Source organism: Anopheles coluzzii, chromosome 2, assembly GCF_943734685.1.
Source record: "Anopheles coluzzii chromosome 2, AcolN3, whole genome shotgun sequence".
NCBI lineage: Eukaryota > Metazoa > Arthropoda > Insecta > Diptera > Culicidae > Anopheles > Anopheles coluzzii.
This window is the reverse complement of record NC_064670.1, coordinates 118,568,146-118,596,107: the sequence shown is the minus strand read 5'-3', so window position 1 is coordinate 118,596,107 and position 27,962 is coordinate 118,568,146. Positions and strand designations below refer to the sequence as shown.

Below are 27,962 nucleotides of genomic sequence, written 5' to 3'. Positions count from 1 at the left end.
TCGAATTCCAATGTAGTGTAGAAAGTTTAAAAGAATCTTCTAGCAATTAGTATACATTATGTCGTGTTTTTTCTCAATTATTGCGGGTATTGTGGGGAGTCCTCTTAGATCCCGTGGAATTTGTAAAGTAGTATCAAATAAATAAATTCACTGTTCACTCACCACAGATAACAAAAGTCAGATGTACCTATTTACAATATATAATCTTACTATGCTTCTTCTATTTGGCGTAACGTCCTACGTGGACATGCCGGCCTATACAGGTTTTGGAGACTTAATTCATTACCACGTAGTCGGACTGTTAATCCTTGCTACGGGGGGACGGTCCATTCTGGGCTTGAACCCATGACGGGCATGTTATTGAGTCGTTAGAGTTGACGACTGTACCACGGGACTGCCCCTTACCGGGTGATGTTGCTTGACCGCGAGTTTGACTTTTGAAGGCCGGGCTACATTGATCGTACTCGCACGCGTAATTTTGATTTTCACTAGCGCATCTGGCGGCGGCTGACCGAAGCATTTTGCCAAACAATTTGGAGCCGCTCCAGAAAATACGTTAATTTTCCATGTTTTTTACTTAAATCGGAGGAGAAAAGTTTTGTAAAACGTAGATGCACATGTCTTGTACGCATTGCATCCATTTTTGCAATGGAAAACGATGGAAAAACTACTAAATTTTGAGATCCGGCAGGTCCATTCCCTCGATGACCAAAAAAAGCTTCCACCAGCCGCCGCCAGATGCGCTAGTGAAAATCGAAATTACGCTTGCGAGTACGATCAATGTAGCCCGGCCTTGATGTTGTTGGAGCCATACAACAGCAGTATCCAACTACCTGAATTAAGCGGGGAATTGAAACAAACAGGCATTAAACACAAAGCTGAACAGAGGAAAAACAGTTAAAAAGGTCGCAAGATAGCAATGCAACAGTATGAGGAAATGATATTCAACCCAGCGTTTGTATGGCCGGTCCCCAATGTGTAATGATATGTTTAAAGGCCGGGCTACATTGATCGTACTCGCAAGCGTAATTTCCATTTTCACTAGCGCATCTGGCGGCGGCTGACCGAAGCATTTTGATAAACAATGTGGAGCCGCTCCAGACAATATGTTATTTTTCCATGTTTTTACTTTAACTGGACTGGAAACGCTTTGTAATTGACAGATAAATATGTTGTGCAAGTATTTCAGCAGTTTTCACATCAAAAAACGGTGATAAAACTAATTAATTTTGAGATCCAACACGACCATTCCCCCGACGACCAAAAAAAGCTTCCACCAGCCGCCGCCAGATGCGCTAGTGAAAATCGAAATTACGCTTGCGAGTACGATCAATGTAGCCCGGCCTTAATGTTGAATATGACATTTGCTCAAAATGAATTGGGTGAGTAAATAAGATTTGTCGACCAAGCAAACCTTTAAATAAATCACAAAAATTGGCAACAATAAGATACATAAGGAGTACATAAGCAAACAACTGTGTTGAACAGAGAAATTTCGTCACAAAACTGTCGACTAAACGAAAGAAATGAATGTAATATCACTTCCAAACGTCACTGATGATTTCTCCATGCTCCCCATCTTCCATGAATGAAACCCACCCCTTATTGTGAACCATTCCATCCGCCCCTTGCTCCATCCCTCCTTCATCCCAGAAGCAGATGGCTAGCTCATTTGGCTAGCTCAATCTCGCAGGTTTTCCACTCGAGCGCAATTCGAGAAAACACACGAAACCCAGACGCCTTTATTTTGGTCCAGCGGATGTTACAGTAAGAGCATGCCCGGTACAGCCCCCTCTTACTCTACTACTCCGCCTCTGGTGCTGCAAGGCGTACGCGTAAGGGGTCAGTTAAAAAGGGGTCTGAGCTTGATCGCGTATCGCTTCTGCTCACCCTTACCCTGCGCTGCGTACAGTGTTCCATTTCGAGCTCCCAAGCCTCCAGGGGTGCGGAGCGAGGGCGGTCCACTCTGAGAGCCCGGCGTCTGCGAGTGACCGCTTTCCTGGGTGATGGTGGTAGTGGTGTAGCGGGAGGAAGGCAGTAGAGGGAGTGCGCTCGTCGGCAAAGGGAAGACGGTTACGTAGTCATTATACCTTCCGGGTTCATTCATGGTTTTCGTTAGCTGCGTCCACTACTCTACGCCAGTGTAGTGGCGCGTCTATCCGCGCACCCATTTCGTGTTCGTTTCCCTCTTTTTGCCTACCCCCTTTTTTGGTGTGCGTTTGCAGTAGATGGAGGTTCGAGTTCGACGTCGAAAGATGCCGCGAACCGATTCCGTGTGTAAATGTAGAATCAAGGTTATGTGGGATTTGTGGTTGAGACAAAGGCAGGGGGAATGGGATGCAACAAGGGTAGATGGAGCTTGAGGAAGATGCTGTACAGCAGATATCAAAGTCAGTGGAAAACTCTACTCTTGCTGGTGTGTTGGGTAGGGCGGAAAGTGCGTCATTCGGGACCCTGTTTGCCCTTCAACTCGAACGAAGGCAACATGACATCACAACAGGCAACAGACGAACACGCGTTGATGTTCTTATGAAGGAACTGTTTAATTATTCTCTTAATGGGAAAAGGAAAGTGAAAGAACTACCCAACATTCTATTATTGTCATTTATAGATGAATGGATTTATACTACGTGTTGCTACAAGAATGAGACAATCTATCACTGATATACCATGATTCAATTCGAACTGCATAAACACTCTCGAAAAGTCCCATTTCAAACCATTAAAACAACCTCAGCAGCATTAAAATCTTTGCAATTCGCTCCTCTTACCCATTCCAGTTGTCGCATTTTCCCTCACAATACAATAAGGACACTTGCTAAATTGATGGCAATTATGCCTGCATGAGGTGTGGAGCATCAGCCACTGCCCAATTATAAAATATCATTTCGACCATTTTTAAAGCCAGTCTTCCGTCGCGATGTCGACCTTCAGCAGGGCACACACCGGGTAATTGTCCGTTGTGTGGGGCGCGGTAACATTGTAACAGTCCTGCTCGTGGACAATCAATCTGTGTGTTTATGTTGTGCCGTAGCGGCGCGGAAATAGCTACATTCTGTGGCCGAGGTAATGAAGATTCTTCACTTTTAGCCGTATCGAGCGTTTTTGTGGTCCGACACTCTCCGACTGACGAAATGTAAAAAATGTTGAGGTTACGAGAAGGGTTTCACGAGGGGGACAAAAATGAGGGTGATAGGTACACTGGCAATGGAGGGCAAGTGTTTTAGGGTTGTAACTCCACACCTGACATCGTGAAGGATGTTAAAGTGGAATTTAGAATGCCTTTAATGTGCGTGATAATTATGTTTTAAAATTTATTTTTGTCTTGTTTATGTGAGTGTTTGTGCTATTCTTCATTTTTTTACCACTTTATTGTATTCCCCATTCCCTTTGTTGCAATAAATATTACACTTACAAAAAACGATTGATTTTTTTTCTTAAATTTCTTAAATTGAAATTTCGTTACAAAATCCAATTACATTTCAGAATATATAAAAGCTTTTTTTAATTTTCATTTTTAAACTTTTGATTGTTTTTTATAGTTTTCGAACAATTTGATGATAATTCAATTTTGTTGCAATGCTTTGAACGTTTCGTTGTTTTGTCGTTTTGCAACGTTCCTTTATTATATTAATTCTTTAATTTTGAAAGTGTTCATAATTTGTTCCATGGAGGTATGTTGCTGTACTTTAAATAGAATTGATTGCTGGAATTGTTTCACTTCAAATTACGCTACAAGGAACATCTTTCGTCGTATCTATTTATCAGACATCGACATTTCACTTTTGAATAATAAAAAACAGCTTCCATTACATGTAGAAAATGGAACCGTCAACACATTCAGCACTAAACCCCAAAACAACGTAATGCATATCACATACAACAAACTCAGACTAAAAAAAATATATCAGACACCATTGAATCGTTCATTATGGAAAGACGCCGTCAATGAAATGCATTGGCACGTGGGTTTCCGGCACCACCGGTACAGCCCGGCTTAATCCCGGGGGTTTCGGGCGAAATAAAACATAAACCAGCGAACCGTCTACTCCCGGAGGGGAAGAGTGGTTTTTTCTGATTCACCCCTCAATGTGTGCATCCCCTCCCCTCCTTGCATCCCGTGAATACTGTTTGTTATTGCACCCGTCGACCATAAAACCACCCTTTTTTGCAAAGACACCCAGCAATAAACCAAAGACGAACAAAAAAGCGTCTTGAAGGTAAGACGAAAAAAGCACCAGAGAGTGACACACACACATACAGAGGGGACAACGTACAACATACAGCAGCAACAGTACAGCAAAAACAGACCAAAACGAGACCAACATGCTACGGAAGCTTCTGTTTCACTCGCGTACCGTTTCGACAGACAGAACATTTCGAACGTGCTTTGTGCAGAACAGGTTTTCCACGGAACTGTCCTCACCCTCACGTATCACCCCTTTCAGTTCCCTTGTCTTCAGTGCTAGTAGCATCAAACCACAAACCCTTGACGATGGGGTGTGTTGGGGTTTTCTGTTGTTCCTCTACAGCTATTGCTTTCTCACTCTCCCCTTCCATTTGGCGGAACGAGACGAAAGCTTTGTTGTTGTTGCTTGCGATGGCTTGCACTACCACACCGACACAGCCGCTCACACATCGCTCCCTACACGACCCGACCAAAAACCCTTCGCATCATAGTGTGCGTACCGTCGGGTACAAAATGGCCGTACAGTTGCTAGTCGGCTCTTTCGCGCTCCCTGCCAGCGAACGGGGGTTGATACAGTGCGCCATTGCACTCTTGCACGTGGCTGGAAAAACGGGGCGGAGCTATCCCACCAAACGGGGGGGTTGAAAACGCAACCCTTAGCCGGCCAACGATGCGCTTCTTGGGAAGTTGCTTTGTCACTTGCTCGCGGTTGTTCGCGCCGTCGTCGTCGTCGTTGTCGTTGCTTGCTGTCGCGCCCCGTTCGTCGCTTGTGTGTGATATTCTCTCTCTGGCTCGTGCGGTGCCGAGATTTGACAGCAACGCTAATTATATTATTTGCGCCATCACCGGGGTTCGATCACGGGTTTGCGCTGGTGCAGTGGAGTTTGTTTGGTTTAATTATCTGTTTGTGATTTTAAATACGCGCGAGTGATTTGAGGTGTCGGTAATTTTGTTGTTGTTGTTGTTTCGCAAATGCATCGTATCGGTGAGATTGAAGAAGTGTTTCGATTCGATCGCTGCTACCGGCGGTTTGGTGCGGTGTGAACCGATAGTGACGAGCGATCGCATCCTGATTGCTGTGGTGTGCCGCTGTGCCATCCAGTACAAATCGAACGAGGAACAAAATTGTGGTGATTAAAAGTGCTCACCGGCAAGTTGATAAGCAAAGCAGTAAGTGCAGCAAGAAAGAAAGAGTTTGTTTCAATCACCATTGAAGCTGAGACATATTACGCTACGGATAGTGATCGCAGCCAAGGTTTAGTGTGTCTTTAATACAAACCATCAGTTTGTGTACATCACAGAAGCAACCCCAAATCAGTAAATAACTCGCAAGTGCTTATCAAACGCAGCAATTCCGTTTCGGAGAACATCGCCGGTAAGGGTAGCGCAACAGAACCAGCCCAACAGAACCCATGCCGACGCAAGATCATGCAAGAGCATCATAAGTGTGTGCAAGCATCGTTCAATGTGTGAAAGTGTGTGATACTCTCGATAAAACCTTCCCGAAGAAAGGGCATCCGAAAGGAAGCGGCTGGCGCTGGACGCGTGTGTGCCTAAAGTGTGATAGCGGAAGGTGTGCCGAAAGCGAAGAGCCCGAGTACATCTCACTCTCACGCGTCTCGAACGGGCAGGTCAATCGTCGTGTGAATTGGTCTCGTTTCAAAACGAGAAAAAGAAAGGAAAAAGGAAAAAAAGGAAAGATCCTCTCAGAGCCTTCGTCAAGATTGCCCAGGACCGTGTGGTACGGGCGAGATAATGCGTGATTCTCAGCTTTGAGGGCGCAAGAGTGTGTGCTGCACCGTCCAGTGAGTCGGTCGAATCAATCGTCCTGCGGTCCGCCGGCGTAGTGTTGAAAAGAGTGCATTTTGAGTGTTTAAGGAAAAAGTGGCTCGCTGTGTGCATATTTTGAAATTAGTTTATTCTGCTAAAGGATAAAGCAAAGGTTTCTCCTGCAAAGAATCAGTGCCGAGCGCAGTGACCGAGCTGACGTGTTGTAGTGCGTTGAAAAGTGTTTAGATTAATATTCACTGAAAGAAAGAATAGCCTGCCGTGGCTGCTGTGAAGAAGTGACTCCTCGAAAAGGGGATTAGCCGGTGAAGTGATAGCAAGTGGCGTGGTGCTCCTTGCGGTCGGGAACTAGCGTTACGCCAGCCTACCGGGCCGTGATTGCGCTGTCGCTTCCATCGACGGGCGCGGCAAGATAGAGAGTGCGATAGGTGACCACGCGTACAACAACGGCCTTACAATTCATTTCGATAAAGTGGCCTCGATCGGCGCCAACACGCTCAACTTTACGGACCTGGGGAGCCCTTACGAGGGCCCCCCGAGCACACCCCAGTCCGGGATGGATGCGCCGGACGCGCCGCACACGCCGAAGTACATCGACGGCGGTGCGACGGCAACCGCGCCCGGCAAATCGGCCTTCGTCGAGCTGCAGCAGCATGGGTTAGTGTTTGAGAGCCTTCTTTGCAAGTACAAGTGATCGGTTAATCTGTTACGTTTGTTGAAGAAATTGCCAGTGATGTATGGTACTAAATAGTGTCCGAGCAAACACTATCGCAAAGCGCGTTAAACAACAGGAGTTTGCCCTCAGTTGCTGGAATCTTGAGTGATTACTTACAGTAACAAAGAAGGCATTGTGGGTATTGTGTCTTTGGATGTCAAAGATCGAAAGGATTTAAAATGTGAAGAAGTGTCTAGGAGCTCCTAGAGAGATTAGTGCCTGCTAATCGTTTAGATCTTTTGCTTGAAAATAGTTGGAAAATACAAATACCAAAATGGCTCAATGATTTACATAGCTCACTATACAGGTTGAGCTGCTGGTTACCGGTGGCAAATGTTGGTTTCGAAGGAAAACGTATTCTGTTTTGTATTTTTTGTACGAGGTAAAGTCTCTATAGAGTGATCCTCGTATGCATCAAAGTTATGGAGAGATCTGCTTGCAAGGCAGTGATTCTCAAATTTGTACGATGGTTCCATGAATATGAGAGAAAAAAGCCTTCATCTAGGCCGCAAGAAGGCACATGTGACCCGCCATACTCTGTTGACTATACTATGTCGAGTTGTAAGGGAACTATCAGTAAAATTGTAGAAATTTCCATGAAAACAGGTGGTAAATACCGTCTATGTTGACCACTGAATCAAAATATTTCTCTGAACTGTCATTTAATAATGCAGCCTACAGAATCTAGGCAGCAAAATCGGTTTTGAAGCTTAAAGACTAAAGTTAATGAGTCTTGTTAGAGGAATAAATAATCCATGCAAAATGATCTTGTAAGCAAAAAAAAGTCTTTTAAGTGATGCTATAAAATCGTTTTCTGCCTATTGTTTGAACTTTGAACTAAACTCAACTCATTGCTACAGAATAACTATTGCATTTGTATTTCATGCTTTATATGTCAGTTTTTTGGGAATCACATCTATGATTTTATTGAAAAGTGCATCTCTTCAAGTACTATATATTTTCAATAACGACAATTGAACAAGCTTAAAACAACATAATAACTTGGATATAAAACATGGAGGCTGCATGTCCGCATTGGACGTTGCACGCCAAATAGAAGGCGAAGAAGGTCTTGTGACGGATTCTTGTTCGATCACTTACTTCTTGCCATAGAATCACTCTAAAAAATTAACAACTGACACTCTTAAAAATTAAAAACGATTGTTGATTGACGTTAAGTGTATTTCGCTTGTAAAATATATTAGTTCAAAACATGTATTTTTTACATTTATTAAGGAGCTTTTTGTTTTGAGCCAATTTACCCAACCGATATGTTGAAATATGTATTCTTCAACACATGTGCTTTACCACATTTAACGAGTTAAAGCCTTATTTTCATTAAGCTGCACATCCACCTCATTCACCCTTTAATTGAACGTCCTTGTCGAATTGTATCATCGGGCTGCAAACACACACAACCACAAAATCAATACCGAATTGCTCCATTGGACCGTTTAATTGTACCCATTGGCACCGTGAAAGCAATTAGCACCCAATCGATGAGGGGCACCTTATCATCATCATCATCATCATCGTCATCAGCATTAGCGATTGTGGCATGAAGCGTATGATCAATCGATGAGGATGCTGCTTCGATTCATGTGCTAGAAGTAGAGTTTTGAAATGGCGTAAATGCCCAATACTCGTTGATGGAAATGTGAATGATTTTTGGTGATTTTATTTCCACACTGCAACAAGAAAAACAAAAATACCAGATTCGTTGCATTTATACACATCAAGCGTAATGAGACGAGATAGTTATCGGCTTGTAAAACATCAAACTGTAGTTCCATCTAGAAATGGTAAAACGAGTGAAAAGGAAAGGCTTTTCTTCCACTGCCACTGCCCAGGACCGGTGCAGCTTTGGTGCAGACAGAAATATACCGCTTGCCCGCTCTTTTGCTGCAATAATTAGCAGCGGCTAATGATAATGATTAATGACGCCCGGGCATGTTGGGCACGTGTGCGTCACTGCGCAGGAAGACGGGCGGGTTTGGGGTCAGAAAAGCGTTTGCGTTCAATTCATAAAACCACGACGGTTACAGCATGAATGTAACAAAAAGGTGGCTCTTCCATCTTTCCGCTGTCAGCATAAACGTAACGGACACGAGGTGTCTTCGGTACTAGCATTACGGACATCCATTTTTGGATAGTTTAGTACAAGCGTATAGAAATGAAACCAAAAACAAAAAATGACACATTTTTAGTATTCTCCCCCTGAACCGCAGTGCATAGCGATCGGCGATCGGTTATCGATTCTAGAGCATCACAACCCGCGCACAACATCAACAGAAAGGCTCGCTCGTTCCGTTCCCGATTTGGATGGTATCGAGTTTTTAATAGCGGGCGGGTTTCTGTTTTTACGATCGATTCCATACCATCTATATACGTGGAAAAGGGGAGTGAGCGTATCGGTAGGTCGTCTTTTTATGACCACCAATTTGTGAGAATCCCTGTTTTCCTCCTCCGCCAGTGGTGGGCACGGTACAGTAGCGAACAGTAGGCGAAACCTTGCTGAAAGCTAGGCCACATAAATCGACGGAAATATCTACATCGTTAAAAAATAAGCTCCAGCATGTGCAGCATAATGATACAGGGCAAAGCGTGCTAGTCCCGGAGCGGAGTGCGAAGCGCAAGAAAGGAATAGTTTGTTTGTTTTTCGCCTTTTGCAAACCGGGCGGAAAGTGCTGGGCCGGGTGGGCAAGTTTACGCGCCATGTTTTTATGATTAACTTTAACGCCGGTTTTACCGTGCTAGAGCGCTATGCGCGAGCGGGTTTCAAGGGGGGGAGGAGGGACCACGTAGTGAAGTTTGTCAAGTTTTATGGCACATGGCAACGACGACGCGTGCCAAAGTTAAGGTTCGACCTTTTATTGCCCGCTAGGGGTTTTGTGTGCTAATTTGTCTTCCGTCTCCTGCACCCGACGAATCGGGAATTGATTTATGAAGCTTCAATCAAACGAGCATGGAACGCTCGTTCTTTCAAAGTACTGCAGTGCTTCGTATTGGTTTATAGATTTTTACAGCAGAGTAATTTCTGCTTTTACGGTGCAACTATTTCCGCCTAATTACTCTCTGTAGGCTGTGTGTGCGGGACAGTGGAGGGTTTGTGATTTATTTATTTACAGTAGAAGATTCGTGAGGTGATTGCGTGAGGGCTTCGTTTTATGAGACGAGTTTAGCTGTCACAGGTCCGTGGTATACCTGAAAGTGGTGTGGGAGCTTTTGAAGGGGAAGTGAATTTACTAAGGAGCTAAAGATTTTACAACGAACAATAAAAGATACATCATAGAGACGTTTTGCACGAGTATATGACGTCCTAAAGCGGAACTTGGAGATTAGCTACAGATAACAGATCATATTGGGCAGTAAAGCGTTGATCATTGATTCATTGATTGGATTTTTACATCTTGTGTTTTGAAAGCTTTCGAGAGATGTTGAGAGTGCTCTATCAATATTTATATCTACAGATGACGGAGGTATATTTCCGGAAAGCTATCAATTGACAGATCTGAGAGAAGACCTTTGTCATTTTTATTGTTTTATTGCATCGGAGTTATTTAAATTGATCCTCCTGCAAGCGAATAAAGCATAGTAATGAAGAAGCATTAACACAGAAATTTCAATGTTCGTTCATTATTGTTTTATTTTATTGTTGATCATCCCAAGATCATAATGCATTATTTCATGAAAGTTGCTCAAAAGTAATAAATGTTTTACTTTTAAACACCTTTCAACGCTTTTTATTTTGAATAATCTTCTTTCCAATAAACTACACACTAAGAGTGTTTTGTGAGGTTCTGTTTATTCATTTCTGTTTGACCTTTTCCCATTTCAAAATTTTGCAAAATAACTAAATTGATTTCTACACCATAAAAACCCCCTTCAATGAATTAAGCAAAATTGGAACCCTTTGGACCGTGGAAAACTTCCCAAAAACTAATCCACGCAATTGCTGTTTTAAACTGCTTTTTTCCCCCCCCTCCCCCCTCTCTCCCGGCTCGAGCAGCTGGTACAGTTTCCAACCTTCCGCGGAAGCCGAGCGAGCGTCTCTAATGGCTCGATCGAAATTAAAGGTTCGGTGCTACCGAAAATTGAATTACACGTAAATTGTTTAATTCATTCAGCCCGTCGTGTACGGCAGGGCGCGGGTGCGCGTGTACCCCGGTAGCATGGCCACCTAGATATGTATGTGTGTGTGTGTGTGTATAAAGGTAACACCAGGCCCCACAAACGCACACCGCTTTTTACGCATCAACATTTACGCGCTTGTTCTTATTTTCCCCATTTTCCCCGGTTTTTCGCCCCCCAAAATACGACCACTTCCACACGGTCCGGCTTTTCCGGCCTGTTTTCTTTACCACTTCCTCCCTCCACATGGAATTCTCTTCTTTTTTTTGTATTTTCTTTTTGGCTTTTTTTGTTGCTGTTGCTTGCTCACCATCATCTTCACCTTGTACCGTATGGCAGACAACATGTGGGAGCCGTTTGGTGCGTCGCTGATGGACGCCATGCTGGAAAAGCTTGGACTTGGACTAGCAATGGAGGGTAAAGAGGCATGGGGGGGATTTTTCCATCCAATCCCAAATCGTCTCGTTCCTTCTTTCTCTGCCGAACCAGCGCTGCCTGCAGAATGAAAAGCAGTGTGTGCGCGTGTGTTACCAATCGATCTCGGGAGGGTCGGTGGTTGAGGGTGGCAATAATATCGAAGGGTGGTACGGTAGCACCGTTGTTGCTGCTGCTGTTGTTGCTTTTTTACTCGTCCATTTCTTCCATTTGGGTGGCGCCATCCGGCCCCCTCGAAACAAAACACGCTCTCTCGCCGTAGCCGTGCTGCTGTCTGCGTGGTGTCCCGTGGTGAGCCCAAACCAAGCCTCTACACGTGCATAAAATTACATCCCGTGGTTGTAGGTTTTCGTACAAGTGCGGTTTGGGAAAAAAATTAGGCCTAATTGACTTTTTGGCTGAGGGTTAGTTTTCAGTGGTGTTTTGCATTTCGAGCCAGCCGTCGATCGTGCAAGATGGCTGTGGGATTGTTGTTTTTTTGCTTCCATACGGAGTGAATTATACTTCCGTTCCGTATTGCAGCAATGAAAGCCGTGTTTACTTTAGTGCAATTGTCTTAGTAATTTTAACATAACTGTCGAAAATCGATAACTGCAAATTTGAAGGGTACAATAATTTCAGTCAAATGCATTGCTGGCATGTATTTTGCAGGAAAAAAAAGTAATCATAACGATTATTTTTAATTTCGACCTCTATCCATGGATTGTTTTCTGTTTTCGTGATCATCAATATCAGGTTGATTAAATGTTTAAAATAATAAAACATAATTATCAAATTTATTAAAGCGCCCCTTTTTGTTTTCTTCCTCCAAACAGGTACGGTGGCATCCGGAGCGGGTATCAGCATTTCAGTGCCCAGGGCGGCCAGGACTCGGGCTTTCCGAGTCCGCGCGGTGCCCTCGGCTACCCATTTCCGCCGATGCACCAGAACTCCTACTCTGGGTATCATTTAGGCAGTTATGCACCACCCTGCGCTAGTCCACCAAAAGATGGTAAGTGTTCCCTGTACAGAATGCCACGCGCGGCTTCGCAGAGAAGATGGAAGGATCGAAAGGATAACGTAACGTGGAGTTTCGGTCGACGATTGCGCAAAGCAAAGTGTGTGTTTTACTGCAATGAAAAATATTAAAAGCAGACATGTTTCATTGTAAAATAGCAACACAAAAAGTCGAAGCAATAGTGTTGCATGTTAGTGTACAACCTCCTAGAGGAGTTTCATCTGCTTGATTCTTATTTCGTTCTCTTTTGCTCAATATAACAAACAAAGAAGTTACAACAAATGGCAGATGTAATGGTCTCTAACCCACTCTGGACTATTTATTATTCCATCGTTAATTAATAAGTCATGGCGAAACATCAACCAGATGGCGTAAGCAAAGCAAACAGAAACTCACACAAAAAATACACACAAACATGTGTTTGAATTAAAAAGGCATTTTATTTGCAAAGAAAAACAAGCCAGAAGCTCTGTAGGCTATGTAGAAGAGGTTGAAAATGCATTAACATGAAGCACCACAAAAAAGCCCAACGGCAAATGTGGTTGAGTCCGTCGGATGGTAAATTATTCAGCGCAGTGTGTCTAGAAGACAAAAACTGTTGCTAATGCATCATGATGATCTGCTTGTCTGTTATAACTAAACCCAGACAAATGTAGCGTTAAATTGATTTCAAAGATATTTATCTTAATATCTTCAAATGTTGAAGTGTTTTTATTGCATTAAATTAGGGCCAGTTCAATATCACTGGTTGGATTGAATCTTATGGCAAATTGTTACGTGTATTAAGTTACTTCCCAAAGTCAATTGCTACATATCATTTTAAAGAAATAATCAACAGCCTCTCACTGACACACGTTGCCAATATATTGGCTTTTCTTTCACTAATGGCGCTATCGCTTTAGCAACAAACACCCAATCGGCTCGTGCCAAAAATTGCTGTGCGTTCGTGGTCTGTTGCTGTTGCGTTTTCTTTCCCTTCCAGCCGACTGGGCTAGCAAAACCCTCAAAAGGTGCAAATTAAATTAGGCTCAAATACAAAACGGTCGCCAGAAGGGAAATCCCTTGTGGCGCCCTTGTGCGAAAACTCACCCAAAAAAAAAAAGTCTGAGTTTGGGCGGGTATCGAGCTGGGGAAGAAATAAAATATGTTTCCAATAACCAACAATAACGCAAACGGAATTGGTTCAATCTGCCGCAGGCCTTCAACAACAATCAAACGCCCTGGACCGCCGCCAACCGTTCGACTCGTGCGCCACGCAAGCCACACCGCGCACATTGTATACATCCGCCCTCCTGAGGGAGTAAAAAAGCTAGCATAGCAAGGGTAAAAAACTCACTATGTAAAAAGTGTCGCTCAGATGAATAAAACACGGTCCAGCAGCGGCAGCTTGCAGGGGTCGCTTGCTCCCTCGCTTCCGTCAAAAAATTTGAAACCACGCCGGCGACGGCGATGGACGGAGCCCGTAGTTTCCGGTGCCGCAGTTCGGGATTCAAACGCTGGACCCGCGTCTGGTTTTGTGCGCCACCCGGCCCCGGTATGGTAGGCGGTGCCCGAGAAACAAACCCCTCGGCGGGAGGAACCCGTAAGCTACCTTTAGGAAATAAGGTTCAACGGGGATTTTTGTTATAGTTCATTCTCGCTCTTTAGACACTATCGTGAACGGATATCGCCCGGCGGAATGTGCTTTCAGCTTACAGCTGTTTGGGAGTTGGATTTTTTTACCATCCCAGCTTTTTGTGCTACAAAACCATCACTTCATCGTGTGTGTGTGTGTTTTTTTGCGCCGTGGAAATAAAAGCCGACCCACGGTTCCATATGCGTTTCCGGTGCGCTGAATTCTGAATGTCCCGAGGTTTCCTCCGCGCAAACCTCAAAACGTCGTGGCACGTTCTCGGAAGACGAACATTGGGCGTCGGCAAATCGGTACAAAAGGAGCGCTGTGGTGATTTGAATAATAATAGCCGGCGCTAGTTCAATGGAAAGGAACAAGAGAGCGAAAGAGAGGGAGAAAGGGAAAAAGGGTGCAAATCCTTTTTTAAAGGTGCGCAATGATTGGAGAGCGCGTCATTGTAGTGGCGCCATCGGGACGGAAATGTCCTCCGAGAGCTCAGAGCCAGGCGCTTAACGTTTCTCGTTCACACAGTGCAAGTTATTCAGATTGCGCTACGTCATTCCAAAGCCGTCGATGAAGATGGCGTATTAGGATGCGCAGAATGGTAAGGTTTCAGACGGATAATGTTGCTATGTTCAATCATATGTATCCCATAAAACATGTTGAAGTGTCTTTTTTTTAAGTAAAGAGAAGGTAATAGTGGAATATATCATCACAATTGTCTGCCTTCAATGAGTTAAACTACAAGACATTATAGCATACACCTTTTAATGTGCAAGGCGTTAACTCAAAATTAACTCCTCAATTTCTTCAATAACCGACGGAGAGCATTGTAACACGCAACAAATACTGATTTTGTAGTACCAACTAATGCTCTGGTTCATGGAGCTATTTGTGATCCTCAAGTAAAAGCTACGAGCCAGTTAAGTTCTTCTCCTATTCTTAGGAAATGATCCCGTAAATTAATCTCCAAGTTGTTGGAGTATTCGATAACTTCTTGTTATTAAAGAGGATCTACATGGGATAATTTTTTTTTGATAACATAACACATAACATTAGAAAGTAATTATGTCTGCCATAAATGAGACGTCCAATTATTCTTGTTTCGTCCACAGGCAACTTAAGCTCTAGCTTTCGAAAAGTTGTTCTTGTGTCTGTAAAGTTTAACGTACATATCAAATGAATCCCCACATTGATTCACTCCTTCCACCCCGCATTCAGGACTTTTGTTTTTATTTGGATGACATTTTACGATCGTCCGCGCGCTGAGTTACGATCGACATTGCGTACGAATATCACAGGAAACGAACAAAACAAAAATGTCGCATCCAAAACGTCTTGCCATCGGGGTTTCTCTCAGTGCTCAGTGGCCCTTTTACGTAAAAGTAGGGCAGCGCGTGCAGTCAAGGATTTCTGCGAAAAATTCTACCAAAACCCCGTGCGTGTTCGAGTGCGAATATTTATGTGATCGCAGAAAAGGGACCCTCCAAAATCGGGTGACACACAGCGAGGTTTGTCTGTACGGTTCCCGAGAGACAGAAAGAGAGAGTAGGAGAGTGAAGATTGATTTCCCTAGATGGCATTGGCGGGATCTTCGTGAGCATATCTCACCCGGAGATCCCGTTTAAGGAAGTTGTTGGTGTTGCGTTGCGTTTTGTGTGTCTTTTTACCATTTAACATGGGACAGCAGTTGCAAGAAAGTATAAGTGTTTACAGCCTTTGCAGATAAGCAGCTAAGTTATACAATTCAAATGAAAGTGTCTACTTTAGGTGGGAGATGGGAGACTTAAGCACCTGCCCCGTTACGCGCCCGTTATCGCCACTGACCTTCCACTGACTTGCTCCAAAGCGCGCTAAAGATCACGGTTGATTGACAAACGTGACTTCGTTGCCGAAACAGTTGTCTCATCCATTTGCGAAACTGCACAAAAAACACACACACACAGTCAAAGCAATTGCACAACCGTACGGTGTGACGTGATGGAATTGGACTCCCTTTTCCGCGACCTACAGTCGCCCTCGGCCTCAACGTCAAACCCCGGAGACCCTATCCTGGAGGTCACCAGCACGGGGAATTCCTTGCGCGAAAAGACGGACCAACGAGACCAGCCGAAAAATGCCTCAGCACCCATCGGGCTGGCTGGTTGGTTGGTCGGCGATCAGGGACCGTTGAGTGACCGCGGGAATCAGACAATCTGCCGGCATCCGTACGTAAAAGGACGTGCAGGAGGACGGAATAATTTATTCGCACAAAACGCGGCCTGTCCCTCGCACACACGCGGTCCCAAAACGTCCACGCAAGTTGCGTGAGGACTTCCTTACCCTTTTGCTTTGTGCAATTTTTGCCGTTACCGCTCCCGGTTTGCTGAGCATCGGTGTCATGATTTTGGACAGCAGTCATTCACGACGCGTTTACAATTGAAAGGTGAAACTCAGAGTTCCCCGGAGGTGGATGTTAATTTCGGGTGGCTGATAGTCGCCTCCAATGCACCGATGGGTGCGCGCTCGGTTGGAACCAACATTGTTGTATTGAGGCAGCTTTTTTTTGCGCATGTGTGTCTTGTGCGTTTCTCTCTTAAGCAAGTGCACTCCAAACTGCGCCTTGGAGACGGTGTGTACAGTTTATTTAAATTTAATCTCAACTGTTCTGCTGTTGTTTCTTCCTCCTAATCAAATAGCAAAACTGCATCTCCCAAACGGAGTGCGTGTGTATGCTCCGTAATGTGTGCGTTTGTTGTTCACAGATCGTCACGGGAGAGAGTGGGAGATTGGCGGGGCTCTTTTCACACGGCTACGGCTTTTTTTTGCACCCGCAATGTTGCTCCATTTAATGTATGGACGTACGGGCTGCTGCCGACGGCCCGGTGACGCCAACGATGACAACAGTAGCGCACCACGCTGTAGGTGCCGTATGGTGTGCAGACACACACACACACACACACATTGATCGAGCCAAACGAGCTGGAGTGTTTTTCGCATGGAATGAAGCTCACACGCAATGTACCTTGCCCTTCCCTCTCCCAGGAGACCCTCCTCCATCCAGTCCGGTGGTGCTGTGGCAGAAAAGTATGTTGGCACACATAAATTAACATTTTTGATTAAATACGGCAAGCGGCATTTAATGCACAGCCACCGATACACTCGCCAAGCACACCGACACACACAGGGTTGCTCAGCTTTTTTTCAGTACGCAGCACTGTTCAGCTCAGCACTGTTCAGTACGCAGCACCATCTCTTTCGTGGGTCTGGGTGTGGAAGTGTTAAGAGTTGGTTTTAGGCTTCTTACTTTTTCCCCAAGTGGACATAAAAGCCTCCTTTTTCACTGACGCGTATCGTGCGTGGAATTGTTTGATAGTAAAAAAATCAATCAGTAGTACGACAGTAGTACGAAAGTGTACTAGAACGTCAGTCTTAACAGCTAGCGACATCTGTCGGTAAAAGCAAAGCGACTTCAAAACACAATCAGCGGAGTTTCGCTTGTGCCTGCAATCGAATGGCAACAATGTTGCAAATTTTGAAAGTTTTTCACTACAATTTTTCATCATAACTCCGGGAAACTGTTTTCCATCCTCCCCTCACAGGAAATGCAACTTTTCTTCTACAACCCTTCCAAGTCGCTATAAATAGGACTGTATGCGTCGTACCGTGAGATACAAAGCAGCAGCAAACCGGAATGCAAATGCAACTTATGCACTTTCTTTGACGCACGCACCGAAATCGGGTCATGACAGGACACACACACACACACACACACACACACACACACACACACCGCGCCCGGATCTCGTTTGATCGATAGTGTGTGTAGCGGTGGTGCGTCCAATGGACATTGTTGTTAGGGCCTGTTAGGCCACGTCAACCGGCCCAGAGACGACGTAGTGCCCCGGACGTGGTGTTAATGAAATCATTATCGGTTCTGTCTGTGTGCTATGTCGCGACATGAAAGCTCCTCTCTGACACACACACACCTTACGTTATCCTTACCCTTACACCCCCTCGAGCGTTATATTGTGCGGGAGGGGGAAGCCAGCCCAGGTTGCATCCCCGTATACCAGCCAGCCCTGTTTTCAATTTTCCTCATCTGCAATCGATCTTCTGTTTTCTCTTCTCTCTCCAACTACCGGTTTTTCCCCGTATCCGCCACCACCACCCTCACCGACGACCGCGCTGCACGTGAACGCGCCCAATGCGGACGGTGACGCGCATTTCCTGCTAGACAAATTAGAAGACACCGGTCTGCGGGTAAACGGCAAGGGCAAGAAGATGCGAAAACCGCGCACCATCTACAGCTCCCTCCAGCTGCAGCAGCTCAACCGAAGATTTCAGCGAACGCAGTACCTGGCGCTACCGGAGCGGGCCGAGCTCGCCGCCAGCCTCGGGCTGACGCAGACACAGGTAAGTGCAACGGGATGGTTTATGCTTGGGGAAAACGGGAGGGTGGGTCAATTTTAATTCGCAAAGTTATTCGTTGTTTATTTGTGTATGTCTTTCTCACATTGCCCGTTAGGTTCTACGTTCAATTTAGCTCAACAGTAGTGAGAAAAGGGAATTCGGTACGCTTGTGGCCAAATTTCTTTATTAGATTTGTTAGCCAAATTACCGAACCGGAAACAAACACACACACACACACAGACCGAATTCGTGCCGACCCTTCCGAAAACATCGATATCGACATAATAATGGCTAATTTGCGACAAGCGGCAACACCAGTGTCAAAAGTTTTCACAAACCCCTTTTTCACGCCATCTGACCGGAAGCCGTAGGGGAAGCGTGGAGGTGGTCTTATCTGGCGGCGGGGCTGATTATATTATTTGGCAACTAGTATTTCGCTTTCTTGCTCTAGCAGGCAAAGATGCAAGGCTTTTTTATGTTTTTTTTTTCGGATGGTCCAAAACAATCAACCTTACCAGACAAAAGTGAAATGTTTTTTTCTGCTTGTTTGGGCTTTTGACATTTCCCAATACCTCCTGCCGTGACACTCGTGACCTGGAGTGGGGAGACATTGGGAAATGAAGTCACTTTTCCGTTCCCGTTGAGGGAAAACCCGAGGTTTGGTACGAAAAAGAGTGTGAGCCTCCTGCACGTAGAACACAGGTCGGCAGGTCGGCGGATCAGTGTCGAGGGGTTTTGGCCCCGATTAGCACCGATTCACATGCAGACCAACCACCTGGAGCTCGCAGGCTAAGAAGGGGAAAGCGTTCCATTCCCAACCGAAGCTCAACCTCGCACGGTCTTACCCCGGACCAACCTTGATTGATTGACAACGTTCGTGGTAAGTGAGAAGCGAGAAAAAAGTGGAACTCCGACGTTCGACGGAGACGCTCGCCCGTACCACTCGGTGCTAAGAGGGGTCCGTTTCCGGGGTGAAAACATTTGCACCCAACGCAACCTGCTAGAACGCTCGCTCCCTAACCCAACCCCACTAGTGTGTGCGTCGGTGGGTACAAACAAAGCAATGGAGAAGGCTCACACCACGCTCCGGCATGGAATTGATTGGGCTTTTTGCTATTTTTTCTTAAGTCACAGAGGAGTGGGATGGAAGGGAGGAGAGGACTGCCGGGGCAATCGATTTTGAAAAACCGATCGACCCAATCGTATGGTCGTTTCACTTCAAATGGAGACAGACAGAATGGAGACTTGAATTCTACCAATCTCGCAAGCTCCAACGAAGGTGTCTTGCGGCCAAGTGTTCCGGCACACACACAACACAACCGGATTGGAAATGGAAACTTTCAGCTGCATGAATAATAGCATAAGGTTGAGTTTTCCGTTCACAAAAGGTTGAGCGGGCGGTGGAAAAACTTTGCCTTTAAGGTGCCTTTGAGCAACAAAAATCACTGTCAGGTGGAATTTGTGGAGTTGCCTTTTTTTCGGCTGAGCGGAACATGAAATTTGTTTACACAATAAAAAAACAAAGCCTAAAGGATGCAACAAGCCAGCTCGAGGCCGGCTCAAGTGCCTGCCGTTGTTTGTGGCTTGTTGTGTTGTGTTTTTTTCACTCCACTGCCGAAATTTTGACAACTAAACGAAACCACCAGCCGGGAAGGGAGGCCCTTTCTCCAAAAAGAATCATTTTTGTTTGGGTCCCCCATTTTTTCCCCAACACACAATCGCAGGGAGATGTACAGAGGTAGAAGGTGGTTGAGAGCAAATTGAATTAACGCAACCTGCCCGCCCACTATCAATAATTTCGATTTGGAAAACAAAGGAAGACGTGTCCGCCCGCTGACGCTAACTGGGCCCCGCTCTGACATCGGCGCAAGCCTCCCCAAGGCAAGACAGGGCAGGGTGCCGTGTCTCGAGACAGACAGCGAGAGTTGTGTGTGTGTTGCGGCCCACGGCATTACTCTTGCGGCCAACTCCGAATCGTGTTATGTGCCAATGGAGGAAGCCTCGATAAGGCAAAGGTAGCAGACACGGGAGCCTTTTCTGGGGCTCGCGGGGAGGTATGTACCGATGGTTGGCGTACGCGTTACGAGGGTAGCCACGAAAGAAAATGGGCACATCATCCTCCTTCTCATCATCATCATCATCAGCAGCAGCAGAAGTAGCAGACGCAAAAAAAACCAACACAAAACAAAACCAAACATTGTGGTTGTGAAGGTTTTGAAATTTGAATAATCATCATCGTAAAGGAAGCATTGTTTCGTTTGGTGGGTTTTGCCGTGCCCGTCGGATAGAGCGGGTTGAGCGGTACATCGGTGTAGTTCGATGATGAAATTACAAATAAGTGAGACAGTGAGCTTACGGTGCGCTTACACACCACATGCTGCAAGTGTTGACATGTCTGTATTGTTTGGGTGATGCATCAGATATCCTAATGTTGGAAGTAGTAATGCAAGAGCTTAAATCCAATTCCCCAATAGGAAGTCATTTTGTGTGAAGTCGCTCTGATAACGGCAAGCGTAATATAATACTGCCACTGTAGACATTAGACATTCCCTTTCCAATGTGTTATCAATCTTCTTCTGTCCCTAAACTACTCAAACAAGACCCACCTTTATTGTCCTGCTTGAGAGACGTCAGCCAAAAGCCATAGATAACCGTTCCATCCTTTATTGATATGACTTCCGAATGACTGCCAGGAGTGCTTTCCTACTCACAGCACTGACATTGCCTGTACAGCGTACCGTTTTCGTGGATAATTTATGATGCTCACCGTCTAAACCGTCGTCGTTTCAATTGTGTGCCCCGCGGGCCGGTAGCTAAAAGAGGGTTGGCAAGAGAGCACGCTCTAATTTCCCTCGGTTTCCCAAGTGTCCGAGCCTGCCCCCAACAGTTGCACAAGTCACACACACACGCGCGCGCTCCGTCATGAGCGCTCGGGTTTCGCCTACGCACCGACAAACCGCTTTCGGATTCCGATCTGGTTCCGAAAGCGAAAAAGGGGGTTAAATTAATTTAAATTAATGGTCGATACAGAACCCCACCCCGTTGTTGCTGGGGATGGAGAGACTCCCATCGAGCGTCCCACTCAGTGACAAACTTTTCGAGACTCGACACACTCGTCGGAAGCGCACTCACGGACCGAGTATCGGGAATGCAAACGAGATGGTATCGTCCCGATAGTAGAAGCAGAAAAAAAAATACTGACGCTTGTTGACAATATTATTTATCGCTCCATTGTATTATGGATCGCCATTTTGTGCGCGCAGGAGAACATTCAAGGCATTCGAGGGTAAATTGAAATTGGTCCCCGGAACGGCCCCGGTCAGACGCGTCGGGCCACGAGTGTGGGAGAGCACGAGCTTTATTGGACCGGCACTACTACTGTACGACAGTTTGTAAAAGGATTTTCGTTATTGTTTATTACTTCTTTATTGAACTGGAGCCGCTGCGACAGTGTGGATAAGAGGAAACGCCATATTTTATACGGTTTATTGCTATTAGTTCATTCCACCTGCAAAGGAACGTTGTCTGGCTGGACGTGTACATGTCAGAGCTCGCTTTATTAACCACAGCATATAGGAAGAGAACAAAAGACTTCGTGTTTGGTGTGGAATTGAATAGGAGAGAGAGCGCTAGGAAAGGTATATTCAGCTACCGATGATTCGGCAGGACCGGGTACCAGTGGGCCACCATCAACTCCCGGGCAAACGCCATCATCATCTACCACGCTCTTGTCTCTATGTATGAACCAATATTTAATCTTGCCTTTCCTCGCCAATATCTCTCCGTACAACTACAAAGCACACAAAGGGTGCTGAAATGTGGGTGCCACCCGGGCGTACAAACAACGGGCAGAAAAGTTCGTACAATTACGATCATTACAATTACCACCTCGGTTCACGCCACCTTCACACACCAATACGCCAATGTCTTTGAGCTCATGGAGCGAACGAATCGATCTCCGCTAAAGAGTGAGAGCAGCTAGTTACATGCTCGGAACCTGCCCGTTGCAACCCGTACCCGGTTGATGGTGGTTTTAAAAACTATTGATTAGATGTCGACCGCACCAAAGTGTCGAAGTGTCGCCATTAGAGGTTATCATTCCGGCCTTACCCTACCGAATAATGGATCGAGTCGTCGGATCGGAAGATTAATGGCGTAACAAGCCCTATTTCGCCCAGCGCGCCCAGGAGGAGGGAAAGTGACAAATTAGCACTTATGTCCCCTTCGGTCGCTGGTGGAGGTGGAGATAGTGAGGACACATACCGAATGACCAAACTAATACGGTCCCTCCCGGTACAGTGAAATCGCACAACCTTCTCTTCCTCTTACTGATTACGCTGGAAGGCCCACATCAGTCCCATCAAACAGCGAGCCGCAACAACCGTAGGTCTAAATGAAACACCTCGGTGTACTTGACTACTACCCATCACACACGTACGCACACACGCACACACTGTCAAATGGGCTAAATTATTCAGAAAATGGCCAGTTGTTCAGCAAATTATAATTCAATTTGCAACCGGAAAATCCACCATCACCTTCGCCGTTACGCCTGGCTCGTGTAGTTGTTCCAATAAGGTTCATCCTCAAAGCAAGCACCACGACAACAGGTTGCAACTTGAAAGAACGGGAGAAGGGTGGATTGGGATAATTGCAGCAATGCAAAGGATCGTAGTGTTGTGTGTTGTTTTTTTTTTTGGTTTCTCTTATACCAAAATTGACTAATTTTACTATGGACTGTATATTGGTTCATGAATTTGAGGCGAGAACGGTAGGAAGACAGAATAGAGAGGTGTGGCAGTACTTGGTACTCACTTGTCCCAATGTTTTATTTTTTACACTTTTTACGCGCGCGCGCGCCTCGAACTGCTGCTTTATTGCTTGTAATTGGTGGTTGCCGATTATCGTTTCAATTAGCAGCAACTACTACACCCTAGGGTCGTTGGCGATTTGCAGGTGTGGTGACAACTTTCCGGCACAACACACTCATGCGGACACAAATGCGAGCGAACCGCACACCGGAATGTGAGGTGATTAATTGTGTGCGTAAAAGATGACATGATGGAGCTGTTCGGTTTATTAGGTTGTCGCCATTACTGCCATCGATCAGTGACGATCGATTGCGTACGCTGCTTTCGCAGTGGGGATTTGTGGAATATTGAAATATTGGTGAAATTGTTGGAAGGCGTTCCAAGAAAGAAAGGAGATGCTTGCTTCATTTCAAGATGCAAGCAAATGTCATGGAATTGGATCGTCATCAGATGTATTATTTCCAGAGAAAACAAAGCTCCCAAGAATTTATATTGCATTCCAAACTGTTGAAATGTCACTGGATGTGAAACTCATTGTACGACCTTATAGTCACCACTTCCCAGGAATAGGAGCATGTGGTCTTACACTCCCCCCCCCCCCCACCCGTTTCCATTTTCCCGTGCGCAACTCAAGTAGCGCTCTTTAATGGAGCAAACAAGGGGGGAAATACTGATGCCTGTGCCTTCCATTCAGCTTAGTCATCCCGACTTACTAAGCAAACAGTGCAAACCTCATAAGCAAGGTGCTTGCCAGCTTGAGCTTGCAGTCTAATCCCCGGCAAACTGTCGCTAGCGCTAGTTTTTGCTTTAAATCTTGATGTTACTCATCTCCGAAGTAGGTACAGCAAAGCAGTGCTGTCTAAAGACTACAAAGTGAGTCAGACTGTTCGGTACGCCGCATCACAGTGTGTCTACGCCTCTTTTGGAGATGCGACTACTACGGCAGCGGTCAATACAATGTGGCATCCGGATAAGCCCGAGTAAGCCAGCACAGACACAAACACACACACGCACTCTTACTTGACGCAGCGAGGCAGGTTCGCGTTCAAAAACTGTTGAAAAATCAATTTATCATCGAATATAATTGCTTCAATTATTGTGCTATGTTGCTGTTTTTCTTTCTCTTCTCGTTGTTGTCGCCGTCGTCGTCTTTCCAGCAAAAGGGTAGTCACTCTTTTTTACCCCATAAAGAATCCGTTTCCGATAGCTGAATGGGTGAACAGTGTCTGTGGCTCGTCCACCCATCGCACGTCAAGCCGACGCGAGACGTTATTCGTACGGTTCCCTAAACGCAGCGGACGCACGATCGACAGCGTACGATCGCGAGTACGATGGCAGTCAGCAAACATGGTTCCATGGTTTATGGTCACTCTCTTGACATCGAACCATCAAGACATGGTAGTGGTAGTGGTGGTGCTGCTGCTGCTAGTGCTGCTGGCAGTAGTCAATCAATTCAGCTTGTTGATGGCTTATCGATTGTAATTTATCCTGTCTCGAGCGTCTTGCGGAAAGAAGCCGCAACAGTTTACCATAAACCTACTTGGTCGCATCAGACTCTCTCTCTCTCTCTCTCTCTCTCTCTGTCTCTCTCTCTCTCTCTCTTGAGCATAGGGCTCCCTCACTCAATTCACCTTCATTTTGATTGGGAAGGCAAAGAGTTCAACTTCATCCGACAGGTTGCAGACTCTTCCCTACTTCCAAGCAGACATAACAAAAAGGTGGAAAAAGTAAAGGGAACAAGAAGGGAGAAACTCGTTGTACTCTGTTGTAACTTAATCGTGAACATATGTTTTCATAATCCTTTGGACAATAGGAAACCTGTTGCGCTGAGTCATCCCCAGTCGACCTGGGGATGAGCCTGTTTCTGCTTCTTTTTAGGAGGGAAACATTAGATACCGTGTTTTTTTTAAGTACCGCGCTTGATTGGGGGTGAAATTGGAACAATTTTTCAACTAATTAGGATGCGAGAGGGTTTGGCCCGTGCAACAGGAGTCGTGCGCCCGGATGGCGCCCCCAGGATCTGGGTGACGGCGGCAGTCTGGTGTCAACTTTCGTGGGACGCTCGGAACACGATGCCCGGCCCGGTGAATTCTGCTAATGATGTTCCTATGTCGGAAGCGGACAGTTCGGGACCTAATTGGTTTAGGGTTAAATCTGTAATTAAACGCATCGCGCGCGCTGGTGGGCTTTTGGAGTAAAAGAGGCAACTGCTGGGAGGATATATGTGAGCATGGGCTGGGATATCGGAGAGCAGCCGTGCGGTTCGATTTTAATCTGAAGCGGTCAAATAGATAACACGAGCGTTCACTAGTCCCGATGACACAGCGGTCTTTGTTGAGCGGTCAGTTCGTGCGGCGTCGCTTAAAAGGGAAGTGCACAACGGCCGCTTCTTGTTATCTCATGTCAGTCAGCTTCTTATTGAGCAGTGTACACGTTTCCATGCCGCCATGATGCTGAATCATTGCAAAAGTTCACACGAAACGTTACAACCTTCAACTGCTGGTCGCAAACTAACAAGCCGGAACGCGTTTGAGGGCGGTGTTTGGCATGCAAAACCGGCGTGCAAATGTAAACCTACAGCAGCGCCCAACGGGAGAAGGAAAAATAATCCTTGTTATTTTTACGACTTCCGTTTAATGAGCGGCATCAGACGGTCGGTTGGGTCATCCGCGGCATCTTGGACTGCCCGCCCAGAAGAACCAGCAAGAAGCGCGGACGATTTGATTTACCTAACAGACGGGCAACAACAGCAGAGTGAAACCCTTTCTGGCTCGTGTGACCTCCCGCTGGGCTAATAACGTATGCACCACCGCGGCCAGGCGTCGGTAACGGCTTTCGCGATGTGTTAGCTAATGGATCAACAACGCACAGCAGGGGTCGAGCGGGCGCACAGTTGGGTTACGGCAACCCGAAAAGCGATCCACCGACCCAGAGAAGGTTCAATATGTTGTTCACTTCATGAAAACAAAAAACAAAAGGGATTCACGGTTTCGTTTGTTCCCTTTTTTTGAGCCGCGGTCTGGCGGAACAAAAATGAAACGCCGCTACGTTCAGGGCGACCCGCGCGGACAGAAGATAATCGAAACAAATTAGTCCGATTTTATGAGGCTACCACCTGCCGCCGGATAGGTGTGTTTTCAAAAGGATTCCGCTGTTGGAGTTCCAGGCAAAGGGGTTGCCGTTGTTTTGTTATTAGGATATGGACCCAAGGAACTTAGCTCATTAAAATCCTTCCTTGGCGCCAATGCAAGAAAAAATTTCACAGGTATAAGGATGTTTTTAAACTCAACGCAAGAGGCTCTAGAATTTGAAGTATTTTGTGTAGGAATTCGCTCTCAACATGAAACTACCTTTACAGCAAGTTATATTTCACAGCTCTTCCATAAAAATCGATTGAAGGGTTAAAAGTCACCCTCTCCCAAACCATTGATAACTCTATTGCGTTCCCTTATCGATCGATCACCGGCTTTCCGCTCGGATGCAAATGCGCACGAACTTAAAAAAGGAAAAGTGTTTTCCCTGGAGGGGATCGCATGCAATAAATTAAATACGGGCATGGGGTTCGATAAATCGATAAAACGCCAATTGTATTCAATTACCGAGGACTCCCTCGTCGAACGGGTGCTAATACATCCGCCTGTGCCGATCGGTACTGTTGGAGAAGTGAACTAATTTAAAGCAAAGGGTTGCATACCTCCCTTAGTCGGATCGATCAGCCCAGAAGACCGCCGACAAGATCAAGTAAAAGGCGTTCCACAAACAGGGTCGTCGGATCAGTTGGCACCGGGTTGACCCTTTACGACCGTTGTCCAATTCTTCCCCGGGCACAACCGAGGGGTCAGCAATTGAGCTGTAATAAATTTAATTAGCCCGTTAGCCGTTATGATTTACGGGCTCGGGCGCTGGACGCACACTCCGAGTCTCCGGGCGGCTTGGTGGCGTTGCACGTATGCATCGCCACCGGAAGTTTCGTTTAGAGCAGCAGCCGGGTGCATGATGGTTAGTGAAGATGGTGCTGCAGGCCGCTGACTCCAACGATCAAACTAGAACACAATAATTGACAGATGTGAGTGTGTGTGAGTGTGTGTTGGTAGCTATTGCCATCTATTGGGAAAACAAGAGGCGAGCGTTTGAGGATACAGGGGAAGATCACTTGTCTGTGCTGGGTTCCACTCGTCACCGAGCCTGAGCTATAAATATCAGGCCCGTCAATCCGGATTTACCAGGCGTTTCGTACGTTGTCTAATTAACTCATTTATATACACTACTTTGCGCATTAGCATACTAATGGTGTACTGCGTACGCCGGGCTCAGCAGCTCTCAACAGGTCGGACAGATATTGAACCAATTTTGAAAAGCATTCTTCATGTTCGTTTTTTTCTCTTCTCTCTGTTTCTTCCTCTCCCCACGCAGGTTAGTAACGCACGGACGCAGTAGCATCATTTCTTGGTTGGGGTACACTAGGACGAAATCAATTTACCATATAAATTATACGCACCGCTGATCCAGAGAGTCCGATCCATGAGAGTAAGTGGAACATGTAAGAAAAAGGGGCAGCATAATGTTTCGTATATGCTTGGAAGGGTTGTACGAAAGTTATTAACTATACGAAGCTCTTTAGACACCTTGATACATCAAAGTGTTAAAGTAACTATTTACAGATTTGTTTGTAGTTAGTGTTTTGTTTATGAGCCTTGACTGTACAAGCGAAAGGAACAAAAACAGAAGCACACTTAACGCTCAACGCCATTACATTGTTGACTTGAGAAATGATCCATTCCAACCCAAGCATGGAAGCGTCGAACATAGAAATCTTTGAAACGAATCTCTCCACCGAAAAAGCACCCGAACCAAACCGCATCCAATCGAAGCTGTCAATCGGCCCCGGTGGC

The 27,962-nt window shown here is 45.8% G+C and overlaps 1 protein-coding gene across 2 annotated transcripts in view; it reads left to right on the top strand.

Moving 5' to 3' along the window:
• Positions 1-5,884: 5,884 nt before the first annotated feature.
• LOC120949763 (homeotic protein distal-less) overlaps positions 5,885-27,962 on the top strand; it is a 50,303-nt gene continuing 28,225 nt past the window's right edge. Inside the window, exons 1-3 of one of the 2 annotated variants that reach the window (XM_040367258.2) lie at positions 5,885-6,634; positions 12,074-12,249; positions 18,084-18,262. In XM_040367258.2, coding sequence (XP_040223192.1) covers positions 6,534-6,634; positions 12,074-12,249; positions 18,084-18,262 — 456 coding nt within the window. In that variant the 5' untranslated portion in view covers positions 5,885-6,533. The remainder of the gene's footprint in view (positions 6,635-12,073; positions 12,250-18,083; positions 18,263-27,962) is intronic. The other variant, XM_049607877.1, reaches the window with a different exon arrangement.